At 36.4% G+C, this 14177-nt stretch overlaps 1 protein-coding gene across 1 annotated transcript; it reads right to left on the reverse strand.

Annotated features, from left to right (window-relative positions):
- Positions 1-2533: 2533 nt before the first annotated feature.
- LOC127547195 (olfactory receptor 287) lies at positions 2534-3718 on the reverse strand. The gene has a single exon (XM_051974007.1). The coding sequence runs from the start codon at positions 3703-3705 to the stop codon at positions 2779-2781; it is 927 nt and encodes a 308-aa protein (XP_051829967.1). The 5' UTR covers positions 3706-3718; the 3' UTR covers positions 2534-2778.
- Between the last annotated feature and the right edge of the window lie 10459 nt (positions 3719-14177).

A 14177-nucleotide genomic window follows, 5' to 3' on the forward strand; every position in this document is an offset into this window, starting at 1 on the left:
ATTAGCTTCTAACTTTTCTCTCCTCCCTGCCCACTCAAACATTGCTTATTCTTTTAAAATATTAATAATAATAATGTCAGGTTCCTATTATATATCTCTCCTAACCTTACACTTATTTATGAGTGCTCAAGAATTCTAATCTAACCACCCAGTTATAGTCCAAATAGCACATTTAAGAAAATAATCTGAATTTCACTTGCTTTTGTAGGATCCAGTTTTTTAAAAGTTAGATACAATATCCCCATTTAAATGGTCTGTGTAGGCAGTTAAGGACTTGGATACATGAAAATATGCTCACTATTTTATGAATGCAATTTCTCTATGATTGAATACCTAGCAATGCACTTGAAGTCAGAAAACATAAATTTTAACATTTTCAGTCAATCACTAGCAATGTTACCCTGAACAATGAATGTCACTTCTCTGAACTATAAAATATCTGAAAAATAGAGGTAAGGATAATTCCTCTATGGACGTCCTGCATTTGTTGTGAGGACTAATTTAGTATTATTTTCACATATAGTAAGTACTTTAAAATATTGATTGAATTGATCTCAGAGAGGTATAAGTTAGATAATATGTCAGATAATAATAAAAATAATTAAGATCTGATAGGAGTCAAATGAAAGAATTATCTTTATTCTGCTCTCCTAGCAAACATGTAACTGGAAGAGAAGTATGACACTGAGCTATGTCCTCACTTATAAAGTAGCCTAAAATTGCACTACAGTTCCTGCTTATTAACTAGAAACGCCTTATCTCCTTCTTCACAGTTCATCACCAAGAGGGAAGTAACAATTACCCTGTTTTTTTTTTTCACTTCACATTTCAGAAACCTCTCCTTCCTTCTTTCCTCATAAGAGTAACCTGAAGATATTGAAGTCATTGGTGTAAGTTAGATCAGGGGACTCTGTGTTTATGCTATAAAATGTAAGTTTATTTCTTGTTTTTTAATAAATATAATAAGAAAGAGAAATAATATTGCATAGTGGATAGAGAACTGGTCTTAGGAAGGAAGAGCTTATTCAAGTTTTGCCTCTAGTGTCTAATGGCTCTGTGATATAAAACACTTCTCTCCACTTCTCTGGATCTGTTTCCCGAACTGTAAAGGGAGGATGTTGGACTAAGTAATCTCCATGGGGTTTTCCATCTTTACATATATGATCCTGTGAATTACATATTACTTTTCCATTGAAGTCCTTCAATGTCTCATCATAGTATAGAAGTGATTTTGCATTCTTCAAAACTATACTATCAGTGAACAAGGTTGAATGGGGCCCATAGAACTAGAAAGGTCTCTACTAAAGACCCTGTTACAGACTGAATATCTGTAATCCAAGAGCAAGCTCAACTAAGTATGAGTGAGTCACTGACTCTGCCAAAAGGTAGTGACTTTTTCAATAACAGCAATTTTTTTCATATCCTCTAAAGTTCATCAGTTGAAAAAGAGCTGGAACTGTGCTGATGAAGATCCCCTCCCCACTGATGAATAGAATATCATTATTATTAATAAGAGTTGCATTCAGAAACCAGCATGAAAGGACTGAATGTGAGGATACAGTTTCAAAGTGTTAGATTGGGAGAACATTTTCAACCAAATTAAAAACATGGGTAAAAACATCATCAGTATCATAGTTAACATTTGTATGGCATTTTAAGGTTTTCACAGAACTTTATAAATATATTGTTTTGTCCTTACAACAACTCTATGAGGTAGTTTCTAAAAATACCCCCATTTTACAAATAAGGAAATAGAGGTAGAAAAAAGTTAAAATACTTATACACAGCTAGTATCTGAGGCCCAATATGAACTCAAGTCTCCCTGACTCTGGGTACAGTGCTTAATCTACTATACTATCTAGTTGCCTAGTTACTACAGGAATGATTGTTCTAAGTATTGAAAAATTGTGTTTGAGTTCTCCTCTTTCTTCTCTGTGATATTCATCTAAAAACGTGTTATGTATTCTCTGTTATTTGGGACCTGAGCACCTTAAAAATTGGGTCTTTTAAACAGGAAGAAACCATTTCCACAAAGGGAGTTGAGTAATATTCCTGCATGCCAGAAGATCTTATGAGAAAATCCTTGTAATATTCAAATGCTTCTGTTCTCTCTTCTTCTTTCCTAAAGAAAATAAAAGTACTGGAAGTCTACTACTCACCTCCTGCCAGAGAGATAATTAACTCTAAGTGAAAAATGCAGAATGAAACAAATATTTTCAGTTATGGCCATTGTTGAGATTTTTTTTCTTGTTGGACTATGCATATCTGTTACAAAGATTTGATTTTTCTTTTCTTTTTTTCTTTGTTTCTCAGTGGAGTGGGATGGGAAAAGGGAAACATGCTTATTAATTTGGGGGAAAAGGAAATCAAAGGAAGAAAAATATAAAACACTCCCCAGATTTATAGACCCAGTAGTAAGAGGATTCTGACCCAGAAAAGATCAAAAACTATTTCCCTTTTTTTTTTCTTTGCATGCTCAGCAACTTGCAGAGTGTTTAGCACTTAATGAACCACTTAAGAGCTTTGCGGATTGAATTCAATATCATTAATGACATTTTATCAGTGATAGTGTTTATATTATCTCCATTACATAACTCAATCCCGTCCCTATTCCAGAGTTAATTAGTCAACATGCCCCCATATTTTAGGTTTGATCAGTTTTAACTAAAAGAAACACAGTAGAGAAAGCTTATGTGTAAAGCTGGAGCTAGGGAAGTTCTCAAACCTCCATTACCCAACTGAACTCCTGAGAAGACTTTCTCCAAGTCTGGGTGAATTTCACTTCCCACTGACTGTTTTCCAAAAGGCTTCTTTCACATCTTTGTTCCTAAGTGTGTATATAAAGGGGTTGAGTACAGGGGTTACAATAGTGTTCAAGACCGTAATGGCCTTGGTCAAGTCCAGGGAACTCTCAACAGAGGTTCTCACGTGCAAGAAAATTGTGGAACCATACCAGATGAGTACCACAGTGAGGTGGGAGGAGCAGGTGGAAAATGCCTTGTATCGCCCCTGGGCCGAGGGAATCCTCACAATGGTGGAGATGATATAGATGTAGGAGATCAAGGTGATAGCACAGGAGCCCAAGATGACACAAAAGGAAATCCCAAAAACCACCAGTTCTACCAGCCGTGTGTTAGTGCATGATAACACAATCCATGGGGCGATGTCGCAGAAGAAGTGATTGATGACATTGGAGGCACAAAACGAGAGGCGAGTGATGAGGATGGTGGGCACAGTTATGACTGAAAAGCCACACACCCAAGAGCCCAGGGCGAGCCGGGCTGAGACAGAGGAGGTCATGATGGAGCTGTACCTCAGAGGATAGCAGATGGCCAGATAGCGGTCGTACGCCATCACAGATAGGAGAAAATACTCAGTGCAACCCAGGGAGAAGACAAAGTACATTTGGATGGCACAGCTGATGAAGGAGATGGCTTTGCTCTGAGATGCAAAATTAGCTAGGGTCTTAGGGACACAGGCTGTGGTGAACCAGATCTCCAAGAAGGAGAGATTACAGAGGAAAAAGTACATGGGGGTCTGAAGGCGCTGATTGGTACACACCAGCGTGATGATGGCCATGTTGCCCATTACAGTGAGCACGTACATGATAAAGAACAATAAGAAGAGAGTTATCTGCAAACCCTGTGTCCCTGGGAATCCCAGGAGAATAAATTCCTCCAAGTTAGATAGGTTCTTCTTTTCCATCCATGAAACAGGAACTGCTAGAATACACAGGATCACATCATTAAGGAAATCCTTGATACAATATTCTTTTATTCATTCAACAAACACTTGTTAAGTGTCTACTACATTTAAGTCAATACAACCTGCCCTCAAGAAACTTACACTCTACCATGGGTTGAGGTACAAGATTCACAGAATGAGGTAATTATTTGAAGAGGACGAGAGATATCCCCATGTGGAAGTCCCATCATTGGTGCTTAATAAATGTTTGCTTATTAATCATGGAATCAAAAAAGATATAATGTGTGTAAGATATTGTACATTAACTGGTCTCAAAGGAAGATAAAGACTCTAAGAGCTAAAAATGAGAAGGGGGTTACTTCAGCATGGAGAACAGACTGGCTTTACAAAGACAGACATGAAAGATGATGCACTGCTTCAGAGGAAACCAAGTAGACCAGTTTGACTGGGGACTCTACCCCAATGAGATTACATGGAGAGAGGCCACAGGGATATCATCATAAGACTCTCCCAAAAGAACATGGTTCCATTTCCTAATATTAAACTCATAGGATTTAGAATTGAGTCATAGAGGTCATCTAGACCAACTATCCATTTTATAGATGAGGAAACCAAGGTCCAGATATGTGAAAAGATTTATCCAAAGTTACACAATTAGCAAAAAAAAAAAAATCCTAGAATTCAAACCAAGATCCTTGGACTCCAAATCTGGTGCTCGTTCCACTACATCACAACTGTTTCTGAAGATACTGTTAACCAAAGAAGCAAAAACATTCAGAAATAGAAATCAGGAAAACAAGGCTCTTTACTCTGTCCAAAAGGGTAAATTTAGATAATCGTCGATATGTTCTGTGTCCCAATCTTTCATCTGGAAAAGAGAAGAAGAAGTAATCTTTTATAAATTTGTGAAGTTGGGTAGAACATTAAGACTACAATCCTCACTCTGACTTTCAAACTTGAGAATACATACTAATATATCTTCTATAAATGCAGAGAAAATTTCCACTATGCCACTGTCAGACTCTTCTGTTGAGGGGTGCCATAGTATAATAGAAAAGGATTGGATTTGGAATCAAAAGAACCGGAGTTGAATCCCAGCTCTGATACTTAGGATTATTGATTCAGAACTAGAAGGAGCTCTAGATGTGTAGTCAAACTTTCTGAGCATCAGTTTCCTCATCTGAAAAAAGAAATCTGCAGGAGAACCTGCAAGATTATTGAGAGGATCAAGTAAAAATCATTGATTTAATGTCAGCTACTACTATCTCAAACCAGAATATGACACAGAAGAAAGTTAGAAAGCTTTCTTTGGTTGTGAGCTTCCCATAACAACCCAAGCAAAAACTGGTTGACCATATGTGAAGAGAGAATTTCTAGCACTGGGTAAGACTAAATGACTATAGGTAGGTGACTTCCATACTAACATATAGATTTCTGCATTTTCATTAACATAATGATTTTAAAACTCAAATTAATAATCATAATAATAAATAGTTAGCAGTTATATAGCACCTACTATGTATCAGGTGCTGTGCTAAACACTTTACAAATATTATCTCATTTGGGTCTGTCTTCATTTGTTCTCATATAATGGAAGCTCCTTGAGGGCAGGAACAATAATTCATTTTGATTTTGTTTCTACCACTGTACCTTCCAATAATAGTTGTTCATGAAGACTTTTTTAAATTCAATTGATTTTTCTGCTTAATCTTATGATAGGCAAGAGCTTTCTCAGCCACCAAACTGCACTAGTAACCTCATCAGAATGTTCTGAAATTTGAGGTCTTTGATAGGGATCAGAAGCGCACAGGGAGGAAATTCCCTCTATCAGTAAAAATTGACCCCTGCTCTGTAGCTTAGAGTTCTAGAAAGTTTCTTGGGATAACAAGAGATCAAATGACTTGCTCAAGACCATACAGCCAGGATAATGTGTATCCCTATGTAATCAGAGAAAGGATTTGAACTGAGGACTTCCTGACTGGGAAGTCAACTCTACCTAACATCCTACTCTACCTCTTAGCAACTCTATTAAGAATAGCAAAAAATTAAAAATAACATATGCTAATGGGGAAATAGCTAATAAAGGTATGGTCCAGGGTCATAGTAGAATATGGTGGATGTTGTTCAACCAGGTCTAAATCTTCATGACCCCATTTGGGGTTTTCTTGGCAAAGATACTGGAGTAATTTTCCCATTTTCTTCTCCAGATCATTTTACAGATAGTGAAACTTAACCAAACAGAGCTGAGTGGCTTGCCCAGGATTACACAGCTACTAAGTGTCTGAGGCCATATTTGAACTCATGCAGACTAGTTTTCCTGACTGCATGCTTAGCACTCTATCCACTGTGTCACTGAGCTGCCCTATCATGGTATGTATATGTGGGTGCATATTTGTATTCATATATGCACATACATACACAATACATACATAAATATTCAGATAGTTATACACATATGTATACATAAACACACATAGATAGATAGATAGATAGATAGATAGATAGATGCAGATATACATACACATACATTACTCTGGGATGTCATCTGTCCTCTTTGGAACAAAAGATGAAAATCAAGCATCAGAAGAAATGATCTATATAAAGAACACAATGCAATAAGGAAAGACTATATAAAATGATGCAGAGTAAAGAAAAAAATCAAAACAATCATATGCACATTATATTGATGTTAAAATAATTGTAGTTGAATCACATTGAAAAATACAACAAAAGTAAAATAATTCAGAAGGCATATGAGCAAGCAAACTCCCATTATATGTAAGAAGGAAATCCTTCGCAGGTTTATGTGGAATTAAGAGTCAACCATGGTCTTTTCCAACAAGAATAAAGCAAATTTTTGATTATTTCTTCTCTTCCTGTAGTGCCTTGGTTTTTTTCAAAGCTCAGGTCAAATCCTGCCTTCTTCAGGAGATCTGCATTTCTGGTTTCCTGAATTGCTAGAATTTTCCCCCTGGGAGATTTTCTTTCATGTATTCTGAATGTATTTTATATGTATTTATATAATATTGTCTTTCCATTAGATTGTAAGCTTCTTGAGGACAGGGCCTGCTTTTGATTTCTGTTACATCCCCTTTGCTTAGCACAGTGCCTGACACATAGTAAATGCTTGATAAATTCTTGTTGATCAACTGATTGGTTATTCAAGGCATCAAAAGATCTAAACTTTAGTCTTGGTCCTCCCAACAACCAGCTGTGCAACCTGGGGTGAAGCACTGTGTCTCTGAGTCACATAGATTTAGAATTGGAAGAGATTTCATAGGCCACTTAGTCCAGTTCCTTCATTTTATAGATGAAGAAACTGAGGTCCAAGTCACACAAGTAGCAAGCATCAGAATTAGGACTCGAATCCAGGACTCAACCCAGGTCCTCTAACTCCAGAGCTAGTACTCTCGCCACTACAACTGCTCTATGTATTTCATGGGGCTGATATGATCACAACTTAGAATCATAGGGTTTGGAGGTCATCAAAGTGAAATAATAGATGTGAAAGTTTCTTTAAAAAGTATAAAGGGCTAAACCCAAACACTGATCATTATTTCCTCTTCATCACTGTAGATTTCTCAAAGTATGCATTCCACTGGGACAACCTGTAATAATCCATGCCAAAAGAGCTAAGCATGTTGGTGGACATCATACTAGTGTTAAGGTGACCTAAAACACCAAATTGTATGGAGTCCTAATTTGCATTACATAGACATAGCCTTTATTTCCCCTTCACTCTCTTCTCTCCCATCCGTGCCTAGAACAGTACAACCTTACTCACCAAGATAGCTTCACAACCCGCAATTAAGCAAATTATCCACATGACTCCATGATACTTTGTAGCAACTGGTGCAATAGGATGTTCTTTTACAGAAATTGAGAATCTTGATGAGCTGAAGATCATAGATAAAACGTGACAGGGGGTTTGAGAGCCAAGGCCTAAGTAGTACTGATTTTGACTAAAAAGGGCAATGAATAAGCAAATTGCCCTCCTTTACAAGGGAGCCTCATTATATGTAACCTTTCATAAGAGACAAAAATCTATGTTCCTTATAGAAATTGTCCTGAAACAGGAAACGGGTTGAGTGGGAAATGTGAAATGATACAATTTTCTTGCCAAGAGAAAAATAATAGCAGTATGGTTTCTCAAGGCTTACAAAGGCAGAAAGATAGAGAGACAGACAGAGACAAAGAGAGAGGCAGAAACAGGAGAAAAAGAAAGAGTCAGAGTGACTATACAAACATATGCATGTAAGCATACATATATATGCATATGTAATTTCACTTGAGCTCACAATAATCTTGCAAAGTAAATTGTACTGGGTATTATCTACATTTTATAGAGAAGACTGAAAGGAGCTTTTTTGGATAACAAATCTATTAATACTCTGAGTCAGTATTAAAAATCACCTCTTCCCAATTCTAAATCTGGCATTATGATGCTGAAATTCAATTTACCCAGATTATATTCCCCAATTGTCTTTCCTCTTGAAATGGCCTAAAAAGGCTGGCTAGAATCATCAGTTTCAGTATTGGAAGGAAATGTGGCCAAAAGATATCCTTGAACAAGGAATCCTCTCAACACTTATTCCCTGTAAGTGTCTCATGGTATCTCCATGGATGAAAATAATTGCTATTTCTGAAGGCAGCTATTCCACACCTGGATACCTTTCATTGTTAAGATCTACTTTCTTATAACTTACATCTATTTTACCTTGTTCTTCTTTGCAAGGGCTGATTAACATATCCATTTCCTCTTCCACTTGTTAGTCTTTCACATATTTGAAGTCAGTTCTCATGTCAGCCCTAGTTCTTTTTTCTAAGTTAACTAACCCCAATTCTTTTATCTGTTCTTCATAGGCCATTATGAGACTCTTTACTCTTCTGTTGCCCTTCTCTAGACCAAAGTTTTTAAACTTTTTTCATTAGTGACCCCTTTTCAACCAAGATATAAGTATATAAAGTAGGAATGCAAATCAAACATTTACTGATAGTAAATCATAATTTCATAACCCTGCATTCAATTACAAGACCCCATTTGGGATCATGAACCACAATTTAAGAAGCTAGACTGTACTTATTCTCCAGTTTGTCAATGTTCTTCCTAAAGTGTTTCTCTCCAGAACTGAGCACAATCTACAATCCACAAGCAATCTAACCAGGACACAGGCAATGGGACGATCACCTCTCCCTCTGCTATGATATAATTTCATATCATCATCTGTCACCATCATCATAATAATAGTTATTATTTTGGAACCAAATAGAGATCAAAATAAGGACAGGTAGGTGACACCAGACCTGTAATTAGAAGGATTCAATTCAAATTTAGTCTTAAACACTTACTAGCTGAGTAACCCTGGGATAGCCACTTACCCTTGTTTGCCTTAGTTTCCTCATCTGTAAAATAAACTGGAGGAGGAAATGGCAAACCGCTCCAGTGTCTCTGTTTTAAAAAAATGAAGTGACAAAGAGTTGGGCATAACTGAAAAAAAACAACAAAGTGGTCAAGATATGCCTTCTGCTTTTAATAAATAAATTCTAAGATTAAATCTGAAACAAATCTGAAAAAATTGAAAAACTCTGAAAACAAAAGTCTAATGACTCCTAAAGAGTTAAAATAGCTCTTGTTAAATATGAAATCCATGTTCTTAATTTGCTTTAGTAAAAATGTCTTTAAAATTCAGAGACATATGGAAAGGCATATGAATTAATATTAAAAGCATTCTAAGTGTTTTCTATGTGCTAAACAGTGAAGATATAATCAGAAAGTTACAGTCCCTACTCTCAAGAAGCTCACATTAGAATAAGGAATGATATCACATACTATTATTCAGTTGTTTTCAGTCATATTTGACTATTTGTGACTCCATTTGAAGTTTCCTTGGCAGAGATACTGGAGTAGTTTGTCATTTCCTTTTTTAATTCATTTTACAAATGAGGAAACTGAGGAAGACAGCAGTTAAGTGACTTGCTTAGGAGGTCACCCAGAATCTGAAATGAGATGGATGATGATGTCTCCCTTGACTTCAAGCTCAGCACTCGGCATTATGACACCATCTAAATATCCTACATCACATAGAAAAGAGGTTCATCTGCAAAATAACACCTGAACACTGCAAGATGCTCCAGTCTTCTCAGAAGCCACAGCTCTTACAGATCCAGAAAACAATATTCTTCCACTCTCACAAGGTTTGAGCCCAATTACCAGTTATCAATGGGAGTGACATTAAAGAAGATGCATGACCCTACTAAACTTATCCAAAATTAAATAAGTAGAAGTAAGGAAAAAGTATAAACAATTATGACAACATTGCAAATAAAGAGGACAGCAAGAAAGCAAAACTGAGTGTTGTATAATTATAATGACCAAATTTAGTTCCAGAGAACAGTTAAGGAAATGCATCTTTTCCCCTTCTTTTCAAAGACAGAGAAGAATGAGTAGTGAAGACTGCATAAATTGTTAGAGAAACTGATATTTTGTTTAATTTTGCTAAATCACTTTTTCCCTTTCTCTTTTTTTATTCTCTGTTGCAGGAAATGACTCAGAAGTTAGGAGAGGGAGGAAGAATGTATCTGGAAATGAAAAATGAAAGTAATATTAAAAACAAAAGATATTAATAAAAGTAATATTGCTGAAGAAAATAAACTTTTTAGAAATCACTCCAATCAATTGAATATAATAGAAAAGTGTACTTACTTGAGCCTATTGAACAACAGTTTCCATCAGCTCTGTGAGCCTTGAATGTCAATACTTTGGCTGAGCAAGAAAGGTAAGTTGAGTCAGCATATGGCCAGAGCAACCGATTTCTTTAGTCAACTCAGTCTATTCAGTAAAGAATAAATAAGGTAAAATCAATTAAATTGTCTACTATGGCAACTGCTAAATTTAGTTCAGAAACTCAATAAAAATAAATCAATGCCATCTAACAAAAAATGACTCACATTTAACATTTTAAGATATACATATAGCTCTTGCTTTACTATAATTTAGAAAGGTAGGGAATGTAAATATTATCATTCTTGTATCTTAAATGAGGGAACTGAGAAAAAGCAAAGTTACCATGACCACTTTTCAGGGACAGCTGAGACCTGAACCTAGAAATCAGACATCAAATCTAGTGTACTTTGTGCTGGGGACATTGGTACTCTAGAACTGGTACTTATTGCAAAAAAAAAAGTGATTTTGCATGGGGTTAATGACATAGTCTTTGCTGCTCACTTCATGGACTCTTAGAATCTTGGGGCTTGATCTGGAAAAAAACTTAGAGCTCATTGAGCCAGACACCCCAACATTTTACAGAACAGGAAAATGAAGCCTAGAAAGAAGTGATTGCTTAAGGTCATACAAGTGGTAAGTTGTAGAGCTGGAATTTGAACTTAGGTCTTCTCCTAGGTGGCTACATAAACATTTCATGACACACACAAAGAAAGGAACTGCCTGAATATGAACCACTAGTTCATAATTGTACACTGTGCTGCCCCTAAAACACTGTATGCTTTTCCCAGGAAACCAAGTTTAGGATTAGCTTTGCAGAAGCCTCAAGGCTGTGAGAAGCTTTTTTTTTTTTAATCCATATTGAAACCTCCCCTTCTGACCTTTTTTCCATGAACCTAGGAGAGTTTCCACATAGGCTTACTAGAGTTGTAGAAACCATTCTCTCACATACACATATTCCCTAGCAAAGCTACATGTCTGTTCTCTCCCCCGCTCCCTGTCCCTGTCCCTGCCTGTGCTAATACTCTGGGACTTGAATTTAAAAAGGGACACAGGAGATACTCTATTGTTCCTGCCTCTCCAGAGCCCCAGTTCTGGGCAAATGCCAAATGGACCAATTATGCTAAAAACAGGATGATAATGAGGCCCACTGTGTAGCCCCAGATGGTGGTGGCCCAAAGTCTCCCCACCATGGGCTCTGTGCTTCTGGAGTTCCAAAAAAAAAATGCTTTGGTTATCTTCTGTTGGAATCCCATTGTGAATCTTATGCTTGCGAGACCTCTGTATATCCCTTGGAAATGCCTCAACTTTTCTTGGAGAAATACTTTGCTATTATTTGCTATCCCTTCCTCCCTCAAAAACATAGGTTTAATAGTTTTTATTATGTGGTGATGTCAGTAGAAAAGATTAGATTTGCAGAAAAGATGTCTTGGGTTTGAAATCCAGCTATGTTTCTATAATATATACTTGTATAATATACTTGAACAATCATATCACTTTTCTGGGCCTCAATTTCCTCATCTGTAAAATGGAAAGAATAGATGAACTAGATTATATCTAAGATCTTTTTCAGCTCTAAATCTATGAGACTATAAAATATAATTTAGAGGTGATACAGTGGACAGGGCAAAATACTTTAAGTGAGAGAGATCTGAATTAAAATGCCTCCTAAAATAATGTTATTACATTGTGACCCTGAATCAAATCATTTTTTTAATTAATAGGATTTTATTTTTTTCTCCAATTGTAAAGATAGTTTTCAACATTCATTTGTGTAAGAATTTGAGTTCCAATTTGTTTCTCCCTTCCTCCCTTGACTACTCTTTTTACGGTTAAATCATGAGAGTATACAGCGCAAATATTTTGTTTGGCTGCATCTGTAAAAATACTTGGTCCTTTAAGAGGAACCTTAGAAACCTTCTCCTCAAAAACCCATTGCCAATTATGCAGTAGTCTGGTTATCTTTAATGGAGATCCATGTGCAAAATTTGGAGCCATGGCCAATAAAATTTGCCACTCTGGGATGGTTTCACAGCATACATTAATTTTTGCATTTGTATAAAAGGTGTATATCTTGTCAGGTCTTGTCCCAGATAATTGTACTGCTCGCTTAATGGCCTTTAATAAAATTCTAGCCACAAGCACTGGGTAAGGAGTAAGGCTTTGTTCTGGTTGTGCTGGGAGGTTCACCCACTCTATCACACTGTCTCCTTGATGAAGGACTGCTGTGGGTGTTTCTTTCCTAGCAAAAACTGATATTTCCAAGGGTTTTTGAGTTACTCTTTCAACTACATTGGATAAAGCCAGTTCAACTTCTCTCAAAGCCTCTTGAGCTTCTTTTGTAAGCTGGCGTGGTGAATTTAAAGCAGTGTCTCCCCTTAAAATGTCATATAGGGGTTGCAATTGATTGGTAGTTAAACCTAACACTGGACGCATCCATTGGATATCTCCTATTAACTTTTGGAAATCATTTAAGGTGTTCAACCTCTCTGTTCTTAAAGACAGTTTTTGTAGTGTAAGTGCCTTAGGATATATTTCATATCCTAAATATTGAAAAGGAGCATGCCTTTGAATTTTTTCTGTAGCGATATGAAGTTTGTAGTATCTTAGTGTTTCTATGGTCTTTTGTAGAAATGCTTCTAACATTCACTCCTCAGGTGCACATCCCAATATATCATCCATATAATGTAATAGCATAACTTTTGGAAATGCTTTTCTTACTGGAGCAAGAGCAGCAGCAACATACATTTGGCATATAGTAGAGCTATTTTTCATTCCCTGTGGCAAAACTGTCCATTCATATCTTTTATAAGGCTCAGCTAAATTAACACTGGGCACTGAAAAGGCAAATCTTTTCATATCCCCCTTGTCTAGAGGAATAGAATAGAAACAATCCTTGATGTCTATAACCCAAAGAGGCCATTCTCTAGGCAACTGAGTAGGAGATGGAAGTCCAGGCTGAAGAGTTCCCATAGTTTCCATCTGTTCGTTTACCTTTCTTTTACCTCCCTCTCCCCAAAATAGCAAGCAAGGTGATATAATGAATATATGTACAATCATATTAAGCATATTTTCACATTAGAGATGTTGTGAAAAAACAATCAGAACAAAGAACAAGAAATAAAACAAAAGTGAAAATAGTATGTTTTGATCTGCATTTAGAAACTCTATAGTTTTCTCCAGATGTGGATAGGATTTTCCATCATGGGTCCTAATCTCTCTGTGCTTCAATTTTCTTATTGTTATAACAAGGATAATAATATCTACCTCACAAGTTTATTGTGAATCTCCAATAAGATAAAATGTGTAAAGCACTTTGGCAACCTTAAAGTGCTATAATTATACACATGCTCAATGTGTATAAGTATTCCTACCTGCAGTTTCATAGGATCTTGGATTTTTTACTAAATAACCATCTGACTTAGAGAAAGTCATTTCCTTCCTTATGCCTCAGTTTTGCCCCTCTATAAAACAAGGAGATGAATATCTGTTCTCCTTCTTCTTTCCTAAAGATAAAGGTTTCAGGTTTGGCTTGTGGAAAAGGGAATAGAGAGACTTGACTGCAGAAGGCAGAACTTGGACTAAGAGGTTATATACTCAACATAAGGGAAAATTTAGTAACAATCAGAGCTTTCCCCACTATGGAAAATGCGGCCCTATGGCATAAAAGAGGCAGGAGGAATGAGATATCTGAAGGCCTTTGATCAGAGATTACATGACCACTTGTCAGGTCTTGTCCCAGATAATTGTA

This window comes from Antechinus flavipes, chromosome 2 (genome assembly GCF_016432865.1).
Source record: "Antechinus flavipes isolate AdamAnt ecotype Samford, QLD, Australia chromosome 2, AdamAnt_v2, whole genome shotgun sequence".
Classification (NCBI taxonomy): Eukaryota; Metazoa; Chordata; class Mammalia; order Dasyuromorphia; family Dasyuridae; genus Antechinus; species Antechinus flavipes.

Bases quoted from the DNA above. Each gene is read 5' to 3' on its own strand.
- LOC127547195 (XM_051974007.1), bottom strand. From the start codon at position 3,705: ATGGAAAAGAAGAACCTATCTAACTTGGAGGAATTTATTCTCCTGGGA.